The sequence below is a fragment of the Callithrix jacchus genome, chromosome 19, assembly GCF_049354715.1.
Source record: "Callithrix jacchus isolate 240 chromosome 19, calJac240_pri, whole genome shotgun sequence".
Taxonomy (NCBI): Eukaryota; Metazoa; Chordata; class Mammalia; order Primates; family Cebidae; genus Callithrix; species Callithrix jacchus.
In genome coordinates, this window is record NC_133520.1 from 29,640,283 (window position 1) to 29,659,452 (window position 19,170).

At 50.1% G+C, this 19,170-nt stretch overlaps 1 protein-coding gene across 4 annotated transcripts in view; it reads right to left on the minus strand.

Annotated features, from left to right (window-relative positions):
* The window catches only part of SYT2 (synaptotagmin 2), a 117,032-nt gene that overhangs the window by 13,537 nt on the left and 84,325 nt on the right, over positions 1–19,170 (minus strand). For all 4 annotated transcript variants that reach the window (XM_035281046.3, XM_035281044.3, XM_035281045.3 and 1 more), the window contains exon 2: positions 900–1,100. In XM_035281046.3, coding sequence (XP_035136937.1) covers positions 900–1,083 — 184 coding nt within the window. In that variant the 5' untranslated portion in view covers positions 1,084–1,100. The remainder of the gene's footprint in view (positions 1–899; positions 1,101–19,170) is intronic.

Genomic DNA, 19,170 nt, shown 5'->3' on the forward strand with positions numbered 1-19,170 from the left:
TAGGATTGGCAAAAATGGGTCAGGAATATGACTGCCCTCCCACAATGCCCACACCCCACATTTTAAAAGCCACCACCCATGAGTGATTTGCATGTAAGTTGCATACACTTTGCATGCCTTTTCACTAATGCCTTTATTTTTCTTACTGCCCTTGTTGGTATAGCCTGCTGGCTGAGAGGTAGCAACCAGCTGTATGCATGAAAGAATATCAGTTTAGCTCTACTGAGTTTGACTAGTGTAATCTACAGAGGAGCGGCTCATACTGGAGAGGATGGGATGATGCTTATCGGTCCCTTGGCCTCCATCCCTTGTGCCAAGTCTTGAGAGGGCTGATGCATAGCCCGAAAAGGCCAAGCTCCTTAAGATTGAGTCTGGACCTAGACCACTGCTGGGCTTTGCGAAACCCAACTGTTTGGGGATGGACTCTGGGCTGCTCTCCATGGTTCTGAAGCACCATCTCCCACCAGCGTGGCTGCTCCCCATTAAACTGCATCTCTGGTGTCTCCTATATAGCCTCTACCAGGAATTCAAAAGGAGGAGGGGCTTTTATTTTTTTGTCTTCCAAAATAAATTTCAAAATGTTATTGGCCAACTTGAACAGTGGCTTCTGTTTCATAATTTTTCATCTCCTTTTGGTTTCATCTTTGGACAGTTTTTTAAATTATAAGAACTTTTCTTCCCCTGAGAAGTTGAAGCACATAAACCCCTTTGTTTGCTACATTAATGGCAGACCCTACTTCCCCCTCCCACATTCCTACAGGGGCTTTCCAAAAATCCAGCCTGAAATCTAAGCATTAGGAAAGAGCACAGCAAATCACATCCCAGTGGTGTCCCCACCCTTTCTCACCCCTCTCAGTCTCTAGCCTTGTCCCACCTTCTCAGCCACCAGGGACACTCACAGGGAATCTTGTTGATCTCATTGAAAAACTTCTCCTTCAGTTTGGCAAACATGTCCTCCTGGCTCTCCCCAGCACCCCCACTCTCAGTGGAGTTGGAGTTTTCCACGGGTCCGATAGGCATCGTGGCGGTGGTGGTGGCAGGAGCCACAATGGGTTCCTGGTTCCTCTTGAAAATGTTCCTCATGGTGGCAGAGGGGACAGCTGGGGAATGAGAGGAGAAGAGGGCAGGATGAACATCCCAGAGGTCATCTTCCCCTCAGAAAGCCCTATTCAAAGGACCAGGAGAAACTCTTTATAGATCGAAGATGTTCTGCACAATAGGAACAACTGTAGTAAAACAATAATAATAGACATCATCCAGTTAGTACACAGTCAGCCTGGGCGGCATAGCAAGAACATTTAAACTTTTTTTTTTTTAATTAGGCATGGTGGAGGCTGAAGTGACAGAGGAATCACTTGAGTCCAAGATTTTGAGGTCAGTTACATGAGCTATGGGTAAGTAAGTAAGATTGTGTCTCTTAAAAAAAATAGTACATTATGTGTCAGGCACTATGCAAAGCACTTTCCATGCATTGTTCACCTAATCCAAACAACAACCTAATGGTCTTTGTTGTTTCCATTTAACAGATGGGGAAACAGGTTCAGAGAGGCTAGACAGTTTTTCCAAGGTCACTTAGCTGTAAGTTCTGAAACAGGTTTGAACTGGTCTGCCCAACTCCAGAGCCTGCATACCTAATCGCTCTCCTGTATCTCTCATTTAAATCTAGGAAGGAGACAAGGTTTTACACTGAGAGCTCCTCTTTCAACCTCTCTCCTTGACTTCCAAGGATTTTCAGACATTGCTCTGTCTAGATTCTCTGCCTATCCCCATGACACTTGAACTCTCATGATCCCTGACTCCAAGTCCTCCTCCTGCCCTTCAAGACTCTCTTCCTCAGCCCTCAGCGCTTTCTTCACTGGCTCCCTCAGTGCTCACTCGGGGTTTGTTTTAACCTCTCCTCTGGGAAGACAGCACCAGCATCTCCATCCCTAGCCTTCCTCCCCTGGTCTACTCCATAACCCCTGCCCCAGGTCCATCTCTAGCCCCGCCCCACATGCACCTGCACACTAGCCTTCCTGCATCAAAGACGCCATGTTTATTAATAACACGACCCAGACTTATTGTCGAAAGTTTGGTGGGGGAGAGAGAGAAATCCCTCTCAATTCTATCATCCAGAGACAACTAGCCTTTTGGGCAGTCTATGCTGGTATTTTTCTGAGTATGTTTTACATGCTGAGACCACACTATATATAGGTTTTTTTTTGAAGATTATTTTACATAAAATTTCATCATAAGCCTTTTCCTTTGTTAAATTTTTTCTTTATTATTAAATAGTTACTACATGGTAATACCAAAATTTGTTTAGCCATTTCACTATTAGACATTTAGGCAGTTGTCAACTTTTTGCTAGTTAAACATGGCATACATGTTGTTCTTCATTTAAGGTAACGTTCTTACGAGCTTCCAAACTCTGCCCACTGCAACTGTCCTCTCCGCCAAGCTCTTTCTGCTCCTTGGGGCTATGCACTCATTTCTCAACTGAAGTCCCATGAGGGCAGATCCTGTGTTGGCAACAGCAGCCCTCATGCCAAGCACACAGTGGGCACTCAGGAGGTATTTGTTGACTGAGCTCCTCTGAGGGAGCATAGCAGGGTACACCCACAGACATTCTAGGATGCAGGGATACACAGCACAACTCCCTGAAGCATCCATTTTACTGAATGGCAGTTTACAGTATTTTTAAATTAAAACAAGCTGAAAATATAGAGTAGGATGCATATAGCACAAGAATTTAAAGAAAAACGTGAGACTTTCTCACTGTATGTTAGGGATGAGTCATCTCTCCTCTGGACTCAGTCTTCTTCTGAAGGAATGTTTTAGGAGCTCAGTTCTGTCCCTTCCTTTAAAAACCTGCTGAGATCACCTCCCCAGCCCTGAAGACTGCTCTAACCTTAAGTACTTCTGGTGACCTGTACATTGATGCAATGCATGTTCATTCACCAAGCATTTATTAAACTCTTACTACATGACATGTTGAAATAGTGTTGACCCCAAAACTTATTTTGAAATGAAAAAACAAGGTCCACTGGACTTCCCCTCTGGGGGCAGAGAGATGGATCGAGTTTGGTGAGAACTACAAGGAGCCACACCAGGAGATCAAGAGAAGTGTCCAGGCCTTCGCCAGGTCCATCTCCCCTCACTTCCACCAAAGTGTCTAGGACTCTGTGACTTTTTTAAAAGCAGCTTCATTGAGATGTAATTCATATACCTTTTAAGTCATCCATTAAACTGTACAGTTCAGTGCTTTTTATTGTACTCACAGAGTTTGTACAACAATTAGCAGTCTCATTTAGAACATTTTCACCACCTCAAAAAGAAACCAGGTCCCATTAGCAGTCACTTCTATTCTCATCCTCTTCCCAGCTCCAGCAGCCAATAATCTACTTTCTGTCTCTATAGATTTGTCCATCCTGAACATTTCATATCATTGGAATTATGAAATATGTTGTCTTTGTGACTGGCTTCTTTCATGATGTTTTTGAGGTTCATCCATGTTGTAGCATGTATCAGTATCTCATTCCCTTTTTATTGCCATGTAATATTCCACTATGTAGGTAGAACACTTTTTTTTTTTTTAAGGCAGAGTGAGACTGGTGTGCAGTGGTGCAACCATGGCTTACCACAGCCTCCACCTCCAGGGCCCAAGTGATTCCCCACCTCAGCTTCCTGAGTAGCTGGGACTACAGTTGCATGCCATCATGCCAGGCTAATTTTTTAATTTTTTTGTAGATATGGGGTCTCCCTATATTGCCCAAGCTGGTCTTAAGTTCCTGGCCTCAAGCAATCCTCCCACTTCAGCCTCCTGAAATGTTGGCAATACAGGTATGAGCTACTGCACCTTGCCTAAAACATATATTTATCCCTTCATCAATTTATGAACATTTGGACCATTTTAGCTATTTTATAACTAAATGTAGCTAATATGTCCTACTTGTGAGATATTATGAATGCTGCTGCTATAAACATCCACGTGTAAGTTTTTGTGTGGGCATGTGTGGATATGTTTCTCTCGGGTAGATATTTAAGTATGGGATTGCTGGGTCATAACTATGTTTCACATTTTAAGGTGCCGGCACCAATTTATGTTCCCATCAGCAACGTATGAGGGTTTTAATTTCTCCACATCCCAGACAACACTTGATATTATGTCTTCTTGTTCACAGGAATCGTAGTAGAGGTGAAATGGCATTTCACTGTAGTTCTGATTTGCATTTCCCTGATGACTAACGCTGCTGCACATCTCTACATGTGGTCATGTAGAGTGTCATTTGAGTGTCTTCCATAGAAAAATACCTATTGAAATCCTTTGGCTATTTTAAGATATTCGTCTTTTTATTACTGAGTTGTAAGAATTTTTATATATTCTGGACACCAGTTCCTTATTGAATATATGATTTGCAAATATTTTTTCCCATTCTAGGTCATATTTTCATGTGTGTGTGTTTGAGATGGAGTTTTGCTCATCATCCAGGCTGGAGTGCAGGGGGGCAATCATGGCTCACTGCAACCTCCGCCTCCTGGGTTGAAGCGATTCTCCTGCCTCAGCCTCCCAAGTAGCTGGGATTACAGGTGCTCACCACCACACCCCACTAACTTTTGTATTTTTAGTGCAGAGTTTCACCATGCTGGCTAGGCTAGTCTCAAACTCCTGACCTCAGCTGATCTGCCCTCCTCAGCCTGCCAAAGTGCTGGAATTACAGGCATGAGCCATTGCACATGGTCGTATTTTTATTTTTTAATGGTGTCCTCTGAAGCAAAAGCTTTCAATTTTGATGACGTCCAATTTAACTATTTCTTTTGTTGCCATATTTTTGGTGCTATATCCAAGAAACCATCAATAAACCCAAGGGCACCAAGATTTGCTCCTATGTTTTCTTATGGGAGTTGTATAGTTTTAGCTCACGCATTCAAGGCTACAATCCACTTATTTTTTGAGACAGGGTCTCACTCTGTCACCCAGGCTCACTGCAGCCTTGGCCTCCTGAGCTCAAGCAATCCTCCAGCTTCAGCTTCCAAAGTAGCTAGAACTACAGCCATATGTCATTACATCTGGCTGATTTTAAATTTTCTTCTAGAAATGAGGTTCTACTGTGTTGCTACAATTCACTTTTGAGTTAATTTCAGGTCTACAATCTGGGTATGGTGTAAGGAAGGGGTTCAAATTCATTCATTTGTATGGGGATATCCATTTGATATAGTAACATTTATTGAAAAGACTGTTCTTGCCCCCATCCAATTGTCTTAGTTCCCTTGTAAAAATATTAACTGACCATAAATATGAGGGTTTGTTTTTGGACTCTCAATTCTATCTGTATGTCTAACCTCATGGCAGTACTGCACTTGACCTGCTGTTGACCACACTGTGTTGATTATCATAGCTTTGTAGTAAGTTTTGAAATCAGGCAGTATGGGTCTTCCAACTTGCTTTTTTTTGGGGGTGTGTGAACATGGCTCATTGCAACCTTGACCTCCAGGCTCAATCAATCCTCCCCCCTCAGCCTCCTGAGTAGCTGGGACTACAGCCCCATGCCACCACAACTGGCTAATTTTTATATTTTTGTAGAGACAGGGTTTCCCTATGCTGCCCAGGCTGGTCTAACTCCTGGGCTTAAGCAATCCACCTGCCTTGGCCTCCCAAAGAGCTGGGACTACAGGCGTGAACCACTGCACCAGGCCTCGTTCTTTAATCAGGATTGTTTTGGCTATTCTGGGTTCCTTCCATATCCATATGAATTTCAGGACCAGCTTCTTAATTGCTATAAAAGAGCTGGAATTTTTGGAGGCATTGTGTTGAATCTGTAGATCAGCTCAGGGATCATAACAATTTTGAGTTTTTTACACTATTATTCCATTTTTTTAGACCTTAATTTCTTTCAAGATTGTTTTGTAGTTTTCAACATAAACATTTTGCACTTCTTTTGTTCCTAGGTATCTTATTCTTTTTGATGTCATTATAAATGGAATTATTTTCTTAACTTCACTCAGATTGTTCATTGCTATAGAAATATAACAGATTTTTATATCTCAGTCTTGTACCCTGCAACACTGCCAAACTCTTTGTTGTTGTTGTTGTTGTTTTGTTTGTTTTTTTTTTTTTTTTTTTTGAGACGGAGTTTCGCTCTTGTTACCCAGGCTGGAGTGCAATGGCGCAATCTCGGCTCACCGCAACCTCCGCCCCCTGGGTTCAGGCAATTCTCCTGCCTCAGCCTCCTGAGTAGCTGGGATTACAGGCACGCGCCACCATGCCCAGCTAATTTTTTGTAATTTTTAGTAGAGACGGGGTTTCATCATGTTGACCAGGATGGTCTCGATCTCTTGACCTCGTGATCCACCCGCCTCGGCCTCCCAAAGTGCTGGGATTACAGGCTTGAGCCACCGCGCCCGGCTTGTTTGTTTTTTTTAAGACAAAGTCTCAAAAACTCTATCACCCAGGCTGGAGAGCAATAGTATGGTCTTGGCTCACTGCAACCTCTACCTCCCAGGTGCCTCAGCCTCCCAAGTAGCTGGGATTACAGGCGTGTGCCACCATGTCCAGCTAATTTTTATAGTTTTAGCAGAGATGGGGTTTCACCATGTTGGCCAGGCTGGTCTTGAATTCCTGACCTCAGGTGATCCACCTGCCTCCACCTCCTAAAGTGCTGGGATTACAAGCATGAGCCGCCTCGCCCAGCCTGAAATCATTTGTTCTAATAGCGTGCATACACACGCGTGTGCAAGCGTGTGTGTGTACAGTGAGACGCTAAAGCCGGCAAGAGAAGTGGGGGCATTGCACATGGCTCTGGGAACTGCCCACCCTTCCTCTCCTCTTGCAGCAAGCCTGGGACCATAAAGAGTCAGGCATACCCCGTTAATGAGCCATTTTACCCTGGGTTCTTTCTTTCACCTCTCTGAGCATCAGACTTCTTAACTATTGGAATACAGCTTTTATTACTGAACTCTTGAGCTGAGGCTGGGATTAAATGAGAGCCCTTCCCACAGCCCAGAAGCTGCCCAGCATGTACTGATTTTTCCAAGGCTGCCCTTGGGTTGCATTTCCATTTTCCCTGGGAGATGCTCCAGTAGCTGAGAGACCAAGATTCCCTCGGCAGATTCTCCCTCTGATGTGGCCCCTTATCACCTGGCTCTGCTGTCCCTTCTAGAGTCAGAGAAGTTAAAAAAAAAAAAAAAAGGAAAAAGAGGGAAAGCAGCCCAACCCCTTTCACACTCCCCGTCCCACCCAAGACTCCTGGAGGCCCAGAGAGATCAAGCCAGTCATCCAAGATCGCACAGGCATTTGGTGGAGGAAGAATCCAAGTCCCTGGACCCCTAGTCCGGTGCTTCCTTCCACAGCCCAGCAGCCCCCTCCGCCTCCAGGATTATTTCCCCCACTCTAGGAGGCAGGGCTGCCGTGGCTGGGGAGGAATGGAGGTGAGAACGGGGTCAGGGAGAGCCAAATCCTGGGGGACTCACAGCTGCCCCACCTCCCGCATGGCTGGGAGCTGCGGTCCCCGGGGAGAGCAGCCGGCTGGAAGACTTGAGGATGATAAATGGATCCAGGTGCCAGGGCTCCCAGGACAGAGTGAACTCCTCTGTCTGGTCAGAATCACCCGAGCAGGAAAGCATGAAATGGGGCCATTAGGTGAAGGCCGCAGCTGTCAGATGGAGGCTGGGGATGGGGAGAGATGCCTACTCCCAGCCTGCTGGGCCACAGGGTAAGGTCTCAAGAGGGAGGGCCTGGGAGGCCCCATCAGGGGAGAAGATATACAAGGGAAGGGACTGAAGAAGGCTGTCTCAGACTTGGCCTACATCAAAACCCCTTGGGGAGTTTGTTAAAATGCAGACCCCCTGCCCTTGCACACTGTCCCCTAGAACCTAACTCAGATAACTCAGTGGGCTGGAGCATACCCCGGGGTCTGCATTGTAAAAAGCTCCCGTTTCCTCTGATGCAGGTGATCTGGGCGCCACACTGAAAACACGAAGTTCTAAGTAATTTGGAAACACTTGCCAGACAGGTCAAAGTCCAAGCCCAGTTGCTGGAAGTAAAATAAGCCTCGAAGGCTCTGTGGACCTGGAAGGTGCTCTCCACCCCAAACCCGGGAAAGGCTGCATCAGGGCGGGGTGGGCAGGACGACACTGGGGCAACAACCGGTTCCATCACCATAACTCTGTTTAGTGAGCACACAGACGTTCTCATCTAACCCACCCAGGAGGACACAATTACTAGCATCATTCAAAGATAAGGCAAACACTGCCCAGACAGGCAAGTGACCTGCCCAAGGTCACACAGTTGGTCAGAATAAAGATCTGGGTCTAAATTTGACTGAGGCCAGGTCTCCTGCTCAGGGGCAAGGTGGGGGGCCCAGTCCTCAGGGAAAGCTCAGGAAGGGGGAGTCTCCAATAGTGGGAAATGATGCTGGAGAAGCAGGGGTAGACCAGAATCGAGGTCACTAAACCAAATCCACGCAGGAATTCCCTTCTCCTCCCAGTCCACTGGCTGCTATCCTTTTGTCTGTCTGCCTAAGATGGCCATTTGGCCTCTGTGACAGTGTCAGTCCCAAGCACTCAGGCCTTTGCAAGTGACCCCAGGGCTGGGAGCAGTGGTCCAAGAGGAACCAGGCTCAGGCATATGTGGTCTGAGTCCCTGCACAGACCCAAGAACACGCTGGGGTCTCAGAGCACCTATTAACTGCCTCTGGCTCACTCTGCTAGGAACATCAGCCACACTTGGCCTAGGGTGGGTGAGGAGTTGTGGAGCGGGTGACAACCTGGTTGACTTATCCTTTGTCCTATCATTTTTTTCCTCTCTGTTATATGGAGAGAAAAGTCATGCAGAAAGCAGGACTTAGGTGAGTATCAAGAAGAATGCATGAACAGAGAGCCTAGGGGTGGGAGTGCAGGCGGATGGAAGTGCCGCCATCTCTGCCCTCATTACGAGCCCTCCCACAACAAGCAGAAACAACACCTGTCTAGAGGCTCTCTCTTTCCTCAACTCCAAACGCCCAGATGTGCTCAGAGCTCAGTGGCATTCCTGTACCTAAACTCGAGGGAGACTTGATTGACAAGTTGAGTAGGAGGGAAGGGGAGCGAGGCTGGAGGAGAAAAGGGGGGTGAGACGACCTCGCACACTCTCACACTCACACTCTCAGTAGTTCTACATGTGCTGCTTTGAGGGTCTTCACTCTGCCCATGGTCAGCCCACGTGGGAATATCACAGAAAGCCCTGGTGCCCTGGAGCTTTGCTCTGTGTGGGAGAATAGGGAATGATCTCCAAGAGAGATAGTCAAAGAGTTGGTGTGCAGAGGAGTGAGCATGACACCTGCGTGAAGGGTGGGGAGGAGCATATGCTATGTTCACAGCCGGTTCTGGAAAGGTGCAGAAGGCTAACATTAGTTGTAGTCGCTTCTGGGGAGGGGAGTTGGAAACGGAGAAGCTGAAAAATCTTTCTGTATCTTTAAAATGTTGAACCCCACAAATATCTGCCTGTCTCTTCCACCCTCTGGTACTTCAGAACCCTGGAGCTGGACCCTCAGCCTTGTGAAAGAGAAAACAGGTGAGGCGGTTTGTATATTTCATTTTATTTTTTAGAGACAGTGTCTCACTCTGTTGCTCAAGCTGGAGTGCAGGGGCGTGACCATAACTCACTGCAGCCTTCAAACTCCTGGGTCCATGCAATCCTCCCACCTCAGCCTCCCAAGGAGCTAGGACTACAAATGTGCACCACCATGCCCGGCTAGTTTTTAAAATGTTGTATAGAGACAGGGCACCACTATGTTGCCCAGGCTTGTCTTGAACTCCCGGCCTCACGCAATTTTCCTGCTGTAGCCTCCCAGAGTGCTGGGATTACAGGCATGAGTCACTGCACCTGACCAAGAGAGAGAACCAGTGAGTGGGTTTGTATAGCTCATCCAGGAATGGCCAGACCTGCTCCAGGGGGAGGCATGCTGCAGGGAGCGTGCCACCAGGACCGTTCCCTCTCACCCTCAGAGGCCACCTCGCCCCTCACCTTGCTTCTCCTCTTCCCTACAAAGCATCAGGAGACCGGAAGCCCTGCTGTCCCTTCCGGCAAGCTTCTGTGCTCCCTTGGTGTGCCCCCACATGAGACTCCTCAAAATGGATCCCATCAAAGATGGGTAAGTTCGATCCTCACCCTCACCAAAAGCATTGTGTGTGTGCACGTGTACACATACAGACACACACACACACTCACTCTCAACTCACCATCAGCTGCCACCCCAAACCAATTAAATATAATCTGGGGACTAGGCACTTCTGTGGATTACCCCACTCAGTACTGGCCTCGATTAATGCAGATAATGGAGACTGACTGGATACAGCTTACAGTATTTAATCTTTCCTAGCATTGTATTTGCAGAAGCCAAAGTAATGAGATGGGAAAAGGTTGAGCAGCAAGATGCCTCTCCCCGAAGTCAGCGGGCTACGAAGATCAATACCTCAGGAGAAATGTATGTCTTTATGTTTTGCACCAATGCTTCAGTCCAACATTTGGTCCTGGGAGGCTGAGGATAAAGTTTTAATGAATTAATTTTCCAGCTCATTCTGAAAATAAATTACCCATTTCTTTGAGCTCCTTGTGTACCAAGGCCTGATAAGCCTTCTTGGTCAGTCCATGCACACCTCTACTTGGCAGCGAGGCTGCCATTCCGCACACACAGAAGCAGAGTCTGTTCCCGACTGACCCTGGGGAAGCAACAACTCCTGGGTTCCTGACAGTTGGAAGGTCCTTCCAGTGTCTAACTTCAATCTCTCCTGCTGCAGCAATGCTCATTTTCCTTCTCTTACATCTACGAATGCTCATTTTCCTTCTCTTGCATCTATGCTAAGATCAGCAAATCCTAGGCCACCCGATGGGAGCCTCAGAATCCAAAGGCTGAGGATTGAGCCCTTCCTGCAGCAATCTTGGGCCGGCCTGTTAGCCTCCCTGGGCTTGAACGTCTGTCCGTAAGTGAGGGTTAAGCATCCCTGCCCTGCCTGCCTTAAGGACGGCTTCCATGATCAAAGGTGAAGGCTCCCGAGTAAGGCTCTGTAAGCTGCGGCACCTCACACCTGCCTCGGATTATTTCTCTCTGAACCTAGACCCCAGGCGTGGATGTCCTTAAATCACACGCAAATATTAATAAAGCCCAGCCTGTGAGGGCTGAAGATCTTACAGACCACACAGTCCACAGCCTCGTTTCAAAAACAAAGAAACTGAGACCCCAAAGGGAGGTAACTTAGCTCCATCTCACAAACAACATGGCTATAACTGCTGGCGGTGCTGCCTCAGCTGTCAATTTTCGGATTCCAGGCCTTTGTCACCCCTCAGGCCACCCCACCAAGCCCTGGGAGCCCAGACGAGCAAGCCCAGGGAGGCTAACAGGCCAGCCCAAGATTGCTGCAGGAAAGGCTCAATCCGCAGCCCCTGGATTCGGAGGCTCCCATCAGGTGGCCTAGAATTTGCTGATCTCAGCATAGATGCCAGAGAAGGAAAATGAGAATTGCTCCATTGATCCTTGGCTAAGTCTTGTGAAGTCCATGGGTAGCAGTGGTGAAGGGGCAGAGGGATGCCCTGGCCAGGCCAAGCCCCTCGGCCCACCCTCTGCTCTGCCACCCCAGCCAGGATCACAACTGGAAACAGGACAAAGGAGCCGGCCATCCCCTTGGGAGAGGAGCTGGAGTCCAGGCTCCCTGGAGAGGGAGTTAGTACTGCAGCACGGGCACTCCAGCCAAGGCAGAGAAGCTGCTGAGTCACAGCCCAGCTACCTAGCAAGCCCTGAGCCGCCCGCTGGGGTCCCCAGCTGCTCCCAGCCCAGGGGGCTGCCTCTGGCCCCCAAATGGGCTGCCTTCCCACCTCCTTCTCCAAACACTCAGAATCCTGGACCTCCCGGGCTCCCCACTCTCCAGCACCCCACAACATCTCCCAAACCCACAGGCAGCTGTTCTAGGGCAGAGGAAAGGGTCTTTCAATGGTTGGGTGTCAAGATGCTTGGGAGAAGGCGGGGAAGGGTAGGGGACCCCAAATGGGTGATAGAGTGGGGACAGATGGAGGCTTGAGAACCAGCGGGCCCTGGGCTGCTTGGTTTAGGATATGGAAAGTGTGTGTGGGAGGAGGGGGGTTGCACCGTGGGCCCCAGGAGGTCTGGTGTGCCCATACTATGAGTGTGAAGGAGAACAGGTGGGACCATGGGGGTCTGCGCTGGTCACGCTCCCAAGAGAGGCGCTGCTTTCTGCAGAGCATGTGGGCAACTACCAGGTAAGGGAGGGCTCACCTGGGGGAAGAGGAGCTCCCGTGGCTTAGCAGTGATTAACCCACACAATTGATGGATCCTTGGCCACATCGTGAGCAGCTCTGCCTCACAAGACACACAGCACCTTCCAGCACAGTCCTGCTATCCTTCACGCCAGATGCACATCTTCATTTTCAGCTACAAACCATTAAAAATTGATGCATTTTCTGACTAAATGTTACAAGGTTTGAACACACTAGCTCGGCCGAGCACCATCCCTCTAAGGGACAGGGTTAGAGGTTTGGCACGAAAGCAAAAGCCTTTTAATAGGAGTGCATGAGTGTGGTGGTGTGTGTGTGGTATGAGTGTGCCTATGTGATATGTGCAAGTGTGTGGTGGGCAGGGGTGTATATGGTGTGGTGTGCACGTAGGATGTGTGCGCTGTATGTGTAGTGAGTGTGTAATGTAGGCGCTAGGGTGTGGGGACAGTGGGGTATGTGTATATGGTGTGAGTGAGGTGTGTATGATGTGTGGGGGTGAGGTGGGGTGGAGGGTATAGTGGGTGTTGGGGGGTATGTGGGTAGTGGTGGGTAGTGGCATGTGTGTGGTGTGTATATACGTGTAGTATGGGGTATAGTGAGTTTGTGTGTGATGTGTCAGTGAGTCTGTGATGTGTCTAATATGGGTATGTGTTGTGGTGTGTGGTGTGTAGTGAGGTAGGTATGTGGTGTGTAGTAGGGTGTGTGTCGTGTGTGTCGTGTGGTGTATGTAGTGTGTAGTATGTATGTGTGTCTGTGGTGTGTGTGGTGTTTAGTAGTGTGTAGTAGGGTGTGTATGTGGTATGTGATGTGTAGTTGGGTGTGTGTGGTATGTGTGATGTTTCTGTGTAGTGTGTAGTTGGGGGGGTGGTGCATGTGAGGTGTGTGTGGTGTGTAGTAGGGTATGTGTGTGGTGTGTAGTTGGGGTATGGGTGATGTGTGTCTGTGTGGTGTGTAGTAGGGTGTGTGTGACGTGTGGTGTGTCTGTGTGGTGTGTAGTAGTGTGTGGTGTGCAGTAGAGTGTGTTTGTGGTGTGTAGTAGGGTATGTGGTGTATGTGGTGTGTAGTAGTGTGTGTGGTGTGCAGTAGTGTGTTTGTGGTGTGTAGTAGGGTGTGTGGTGTATGTGGTGTGTTGTAGGGTGTGTGTGGTGTGTAGTAGGGTGTGTGCTGTGTGGGGTGTGTAATAGTGTGTGTGGTGTGTAGTAGGGTCTGTGTTGCATGTGTTGTGTAGTTGGGTATGTATGGTGTGTGTGTGATGAGTGTGGTATGTGTCTGTAGTGTGGTGTATAGTAGGGTATGTGCATGGTCTGTGTGGTGTGTAGCAGTGTGTGTGCGCTGTGTGGGGTGTGTGCATATGGTGTGTGATGTGTAGTAGGGTGTGTGTGTGTGTGGTATGTGTGTGGTCTGTAGTAGGGTGTGTGTGGTGTGTAGTTGGGTGTGTTTGGTGTGTGTGATGAGTGTTATGTGTGTCTGTGTGGTGTGTTTGGTGTAGTGTGTGTGGAGTATGTTTGTGTGGTGTGTGGTGTATAGCAGTGCGTATGTGCTATGTGTGGTGTGTGTGTATGGTGTGTGGCGTATAGTAGGATGTGTGTATGGTGTGTGGTGTGATAGGTGTTGTGTGTAGTAAGATGTGTGTGGTATGTGTCTGTGTGGTGTGTGTGATATGTAGTAGGGTGTGTCTGTGGGGTGTGGGGTGTGCAGTAGGGTGTATATGATGTTTGTGATGTGTGGTGTGTCTGGTGTCTGTGTGGTGTGTGTATGTGTGTATGTGTTTTTGTGTGGTGTGTGTGGTATGTAGAAGCGTGTGCTGTGTGTGTGGTGTGTAGTAGGGTATGTGCTGTGTACAATGTGTGTGGTGTGAGGTAGAGTGTGTGTGGTGTGGTGTGTGTGTGGGATGTGTGGTGTACAGAAGGGTGTGTGTGGTGTGTAGTAAGGGTGTGTATGGTGTCTGTATGGTGTGTAGTAGGGTGTGTGTGTGGTATGTGTGGTGTGTAGTAGGGTGTGTATGGTGTCTGGTGTGTGGGTATGGTATGTAGTAGGGTGTGTGTGGTGTGTAGTAAGGGTGTGTATGGTGTCTGTATGGTGTGTAGTAGGGTGTGTGTGTGGTTTGTGTGGTGTGTAGTAGGGTGTGTATGGTGTCTGGTGTGTGGGTATGGTATGTAGTAGGGTGGGTATGGTATGTAGTAGGGTGTGTGTGGTGGTTGTGTGGTATGTGTGGCATCACAGTAGGGTATGTGTGGTGTGGCATGTAGTAGTGTGTGTGTGGTGTGTAGTAGGGTGGGTATGGTATGTATCGTATGTGTGGCATGTAGTACGGTGTCTATAGAGTGTGGTGTGTGTGGTGTGTGGCATGTAGTAGAGTGTGTGTGTGGTGTGTGTGGTGTCTGTGGCGTGTAGTAGGGCATTTGTGTGTGGTGTGTGTGGTGTGTGTCTGTGTGGCCTGTGTGGTGTGTAGTAGGGTGTGTGGCATGTAGTAGTGTGTGTGTGGTGCATAGTAGGGGGTATCTGTGTGGTATATGGTGTCTGTGTAATGTGTGTGGTGTGTGTGTCTGTGTGGGGTGTGTATGGTCTGTGTGCTGTGTAGCAGGGTGTGTGTGTGTGTGTGTGTGTGATGTGTAGTAGGGTGTGCATGGTGTGTGTATGTGGGGAGTGTGTGTGGTGTGCAGTATGGCATGTGTGTGGTTTGTAGTATGGCATGCCTCTGTGGTGTGTAGTAGGGTGCGTGTGTGGCGTGTGTGTGGTGTGTCATATGGCATGTGTGGGGTGTAGTAGGGCATGTGTGGTGTGTAGTAGTGTGTGCGTGGTGTGTGTGTGGGGTGTGTGTGGTGTGTAGTAGGGTGTCTGTGGTGTGTAGTATGGCATGTGTGTGTGGTATGTAGTAGGGTGTGCCTGGTGTGTGTCTGTGTGGTGTGTGTGTGGGAGGTGTATGTGGTGTGTAGTAGTATGGCATGTGTGTGTAGTAGAGTGTATGTGGTATGTAGTATGGCATGTGTGTAGTGTGTAGTAGGGTATGTGTGGGGGTGTAGTAGGGTGTGTGTGGTGTGTAGTACGGCATGTGTGTGGTGTGTAGTACGGTGTGTGGTGTGTGGTATGACATGTGTTTGGTGTGTAGTAGGGTGTGCGTGGTGTGTGTGTGGTGTGTAGTATGGCGTGTGTGTGTGTGTGTGTGTGTGTGTAGTAGGGTGTCTGGTGTGTAGTATGGCGTGTGTGTGTGGTGTGTAGTATGGCATATGTGTTTGGCAGTAGGGTGTGTGGGTAGCATGGGCAGGGAGTGTAAGGGGAGGGGGTGTTGTCAGTGGGCGGGGCAAGAGCGGGGGCTGGCTGGCCGGTGCCCCACCAGGCTCAAGCTGAGGGAGAGAAGCTGGAGCCACCGCAGCCTCCTCCCCAGCCCTTCTTCCTCCCTGCGACTGGACGAGGAGACCTATTGGTGCCCCCTGCTGTCGATCCAGGAGCCTGCCGCCTACCTCCAGCCCCACGTGCACCCCAGGCCCACGCCCACACCCTCCACACACAACTGGGCACCCCAGCCAGGCTCACTGCCTCTCAGGGCCCCAGTCAATATTCACACCCTGGAAAGGAGGAGGTGGGCAACTGGTGGGAGGCTGGAAGCAGAGGGAGGCTCCATTAGCCCCGTAATGGAGCAGAACATCAGCATCGTGGCGTCTGCTAGCCGGCAGCACCAGACGAGGAGGCCTGTCTCTATCTCTCAGGCCCAGCTGAGATGGGTGACAGCAGCCATGAGACACGGCAGAGAATGCCAGAAAGGCTGTGTGTGTGCGCGCGTGTGAACACCATGTGTATGAACACCATGTATTAATGTATAAACATACATGAACTGGCCGTGAACATGTATGCAAATGTGTGCGTGCAGGTGCATTACATTGCCATATGTGGGAATGTAAGAAGCCCCAGGGAAGGGAGAGCTGGGGGTCTCAGCCACACCCCTTGTCCAGGAAGCCAGGGTGATAGCTACAGGCAATGCACTTGGGTAATGAGAGGGAGTGGACTAGGGTGCGTGTCACCTTACAGCCTTGGGGTTGGAAGAGACCACAGGGTCACCAGCCCCCTACTCCCTCTGCAGCGACATCTGTTGCCAGACCCTCTGTCTCCAAAGGTGGCCTGAGGTCTGGGACCTGAACGAGGTATCAGGAGACCTGGTTTATCTCCCCTTCTTTCCAAGGTTTGGAAAGTGGCTTTGCATCTCCCAAGAGAGCCCCTCAGCTTTCATTTTTATTTTTTTGAGACAGGGTCTCACTCTGTTGCCCAAGCTAGAGTCAGTGGCGCAATCACAGCTCACTGCAGCCTGGACCTCCCAGGTTCAAATGATCCTCCTGCCTCAACCCTGACAAGTAGCTGGGACTACAGGTGCACCACCATGCCCAGCTACTTTTTGTAGAGAAGGGGTCTCACTATGTTTCCCAGGCTGGTCTCCAACTCCTGGGCTCAAGCAATTCACCTGCTGAGATTACAAGCCTGAGCCACCGCACGCGGCCTAGATAGCCTCTCAGCTTTTAAGACCCGGCCCTCCGAGATGCTTGGAGAGTCCTACATTTGAAGGTGGGTGGCGCAAAGTGGGGAGGGGTCGTGGCTGCTTTCCAACCTGATGCTTAGCAGCTCTGCAGCCTGGGAGATGAGTTAATTTCTCTGGGATCATTTCGTAGCTACAAACCGAGGGTCAGGTGCCTGTCTCACAGGGATGGTTATAAGGATTGAACAGGCCACGTGTGCTGGCACAAAGTGGACCCTAAATAAATACTCATTTCCTTTCCCCAGCTCTCCTTTCAGCAGGGCTAGGCCAAGTCCACGCTGACCGTGGACTCAAGGACACACATCGTGTTCCCCACAATGACTGCTGCAGCGCTCGTCAAGTTAGGGATTGAGCCAGCCCAGGCTGTGTCCCAGAGGGCAAGGGTTGCTGCAGAGGCTGTGCAGCTGGGGAGCCTGAGCCCCAGAATTCTCCCTGGCTGTGTGTGTTCATCTGGCAGAAACTGCATCACTTCTGTGTGGTGTCAAAGGTGCTTGCATAAGCAGCTCAGCTCCCAGAGGACTAGGGCTGCGAGGTGGGAACGTGTCTTGTTTACCACTGCCTTCCCTGCCAGGTCCCGGAGGAGGAGCCTGATTGCTGAGCCTGGCAGCAGGTAACAGAGGCGGCGGGGGATCTCACCAGGCACTGCCCTCCAACTCTGGCAACCTCCGTCCCATCAAGCTCCCTGCCAAAGGAGAGATGGGAAACCCCAAAGCCAGAAGAGGCACCTTGTCTAGGTCACACCCTGACACCCAGGGCCTGAGTGGTCACGGGTGGGGTGCAGACGAGCAGGCACACTGCCTTGCGGGGCTCCACCGGGGGAGATGCGAGGGCAGCCTGTAGGGAGGCAGGCCCATGGCTCCCTGCAGAGAAAGGGGGTCCCAAGCAGCTCAGGTTCTCCGGAGACTAATGTGCAAAGGAAGAGCAGGAAGACCAATTCCCTGGTTACTGAGGGGCCGACCAGGAGTTGTCTGCCTCACCCAACCTTGAAAATACCCACTAGCATTTTAAATTGCTTAAAAATCCACTCTTTCATCTGATCCTCACTTTGTTTCTTCCAAATCCTGCTCCATGCTAAGTGCTGGGAATACAAGACGAGGAAAATCCAGCCCCATCCTGACGCAGCTCACCACGAGAGAACAGAGCTCAGGCCTTCGGGGAGGTGCAGCAGATGTGGTTCTGCCCCTTGACGGAGCAGACAACTCAGGCTCAGAGGTCAACTTGCCCGAGACCTCAGAGTGCACTTGAACACAAACTTCCTAGCACCCAGCCCAGGGCTCTTTCCTTCCCAACAAACAGCCCCCTCGAGCTCCTCAAGCACACTGGGAAGGCGGGTCTAACGGGAAGATCACGAAGGCAGTGGGCCCAGAGGCGGGTGCCAGGGGCAGGGAGGGAGACCGCCACCATGCCCACTCCATGCCAGTGCTGCATTCCATTTCATCACAGTCCTGTGAGATGGGGACTGTGATGCCCATTTTGTAGTTGAGGAAACAGCCTGAGTGAGGAATGAAACAGGTCGCTTGCTTACAGCACCTTTACCCCAAGGATGGGCTGTACTCCCAGGCAACAGAGTAGCTCACTGTGGGCCATGCTAGAACCTGGGAGAGGTCAGGAGACGTCTGGGGAGCCCAGCCTGCTTTCGGTAGGAGCTGGGAGCTGGCACCCCAGGCAGGGAGCCAGCCTAGGATGGTGCAGTCTGTTCCTCCCATTTCCAAGAGCACCTCCGTCCTTCCAGATGCTGGCCAGGCCCCAGGGACGGAGCTGTGTCCATCACTCTTCAGACAGAGATGCCCATTATCACCAACACCTCTGACAGCTTGTGGTCTCCAGAAACTACAGTAGAGCATGCAAGTCCCGGGGGCACAATTAGGTTCTCAGAAGTAGCCCACTCTCCTGCCTGACCCCGGGCCGGGTGGACATGGAAGACAGGGGCCAAGAGGTATGAACCCTGGCCTCAAAACACCCGTGGGCTGGAGGAGGGGAGCCATGGGGGGTGAATTCCAAATTGGAAAGTCTTAATTTGGAGTTCTACGTGGATCCAAAGCTAGAAGATAGCTCTGCTGAGGAAGAGGAGCCAAGTGAGACACAGGTGCAGCCAAGTGGGGTGAATTAGCACCTGGGCTCTGGGCAGGCCAACCTGGATTGGAGTCTCAGCTCTGCCACTTTTAGCCAAGGGAACCTGGGCAGGTTGCTTAACCTCTCTGGGTCTCAGCACTCCATCTGCAAAATGGGAGTGATACTGGAAGCTGCCACTCAGGGCTGTAAGGCTCAGGAGCACCACATGTAAAGCATGGTGTTATGCCCATGGCTGGCTCCTGAGCGAGGCTGGCGTAGGCCTGTGAGGAGCACGTGGGGATGGCTCCAGCGGAGAGGTGGGGCAGCATCTCTGCTAACCCCTGTGAAG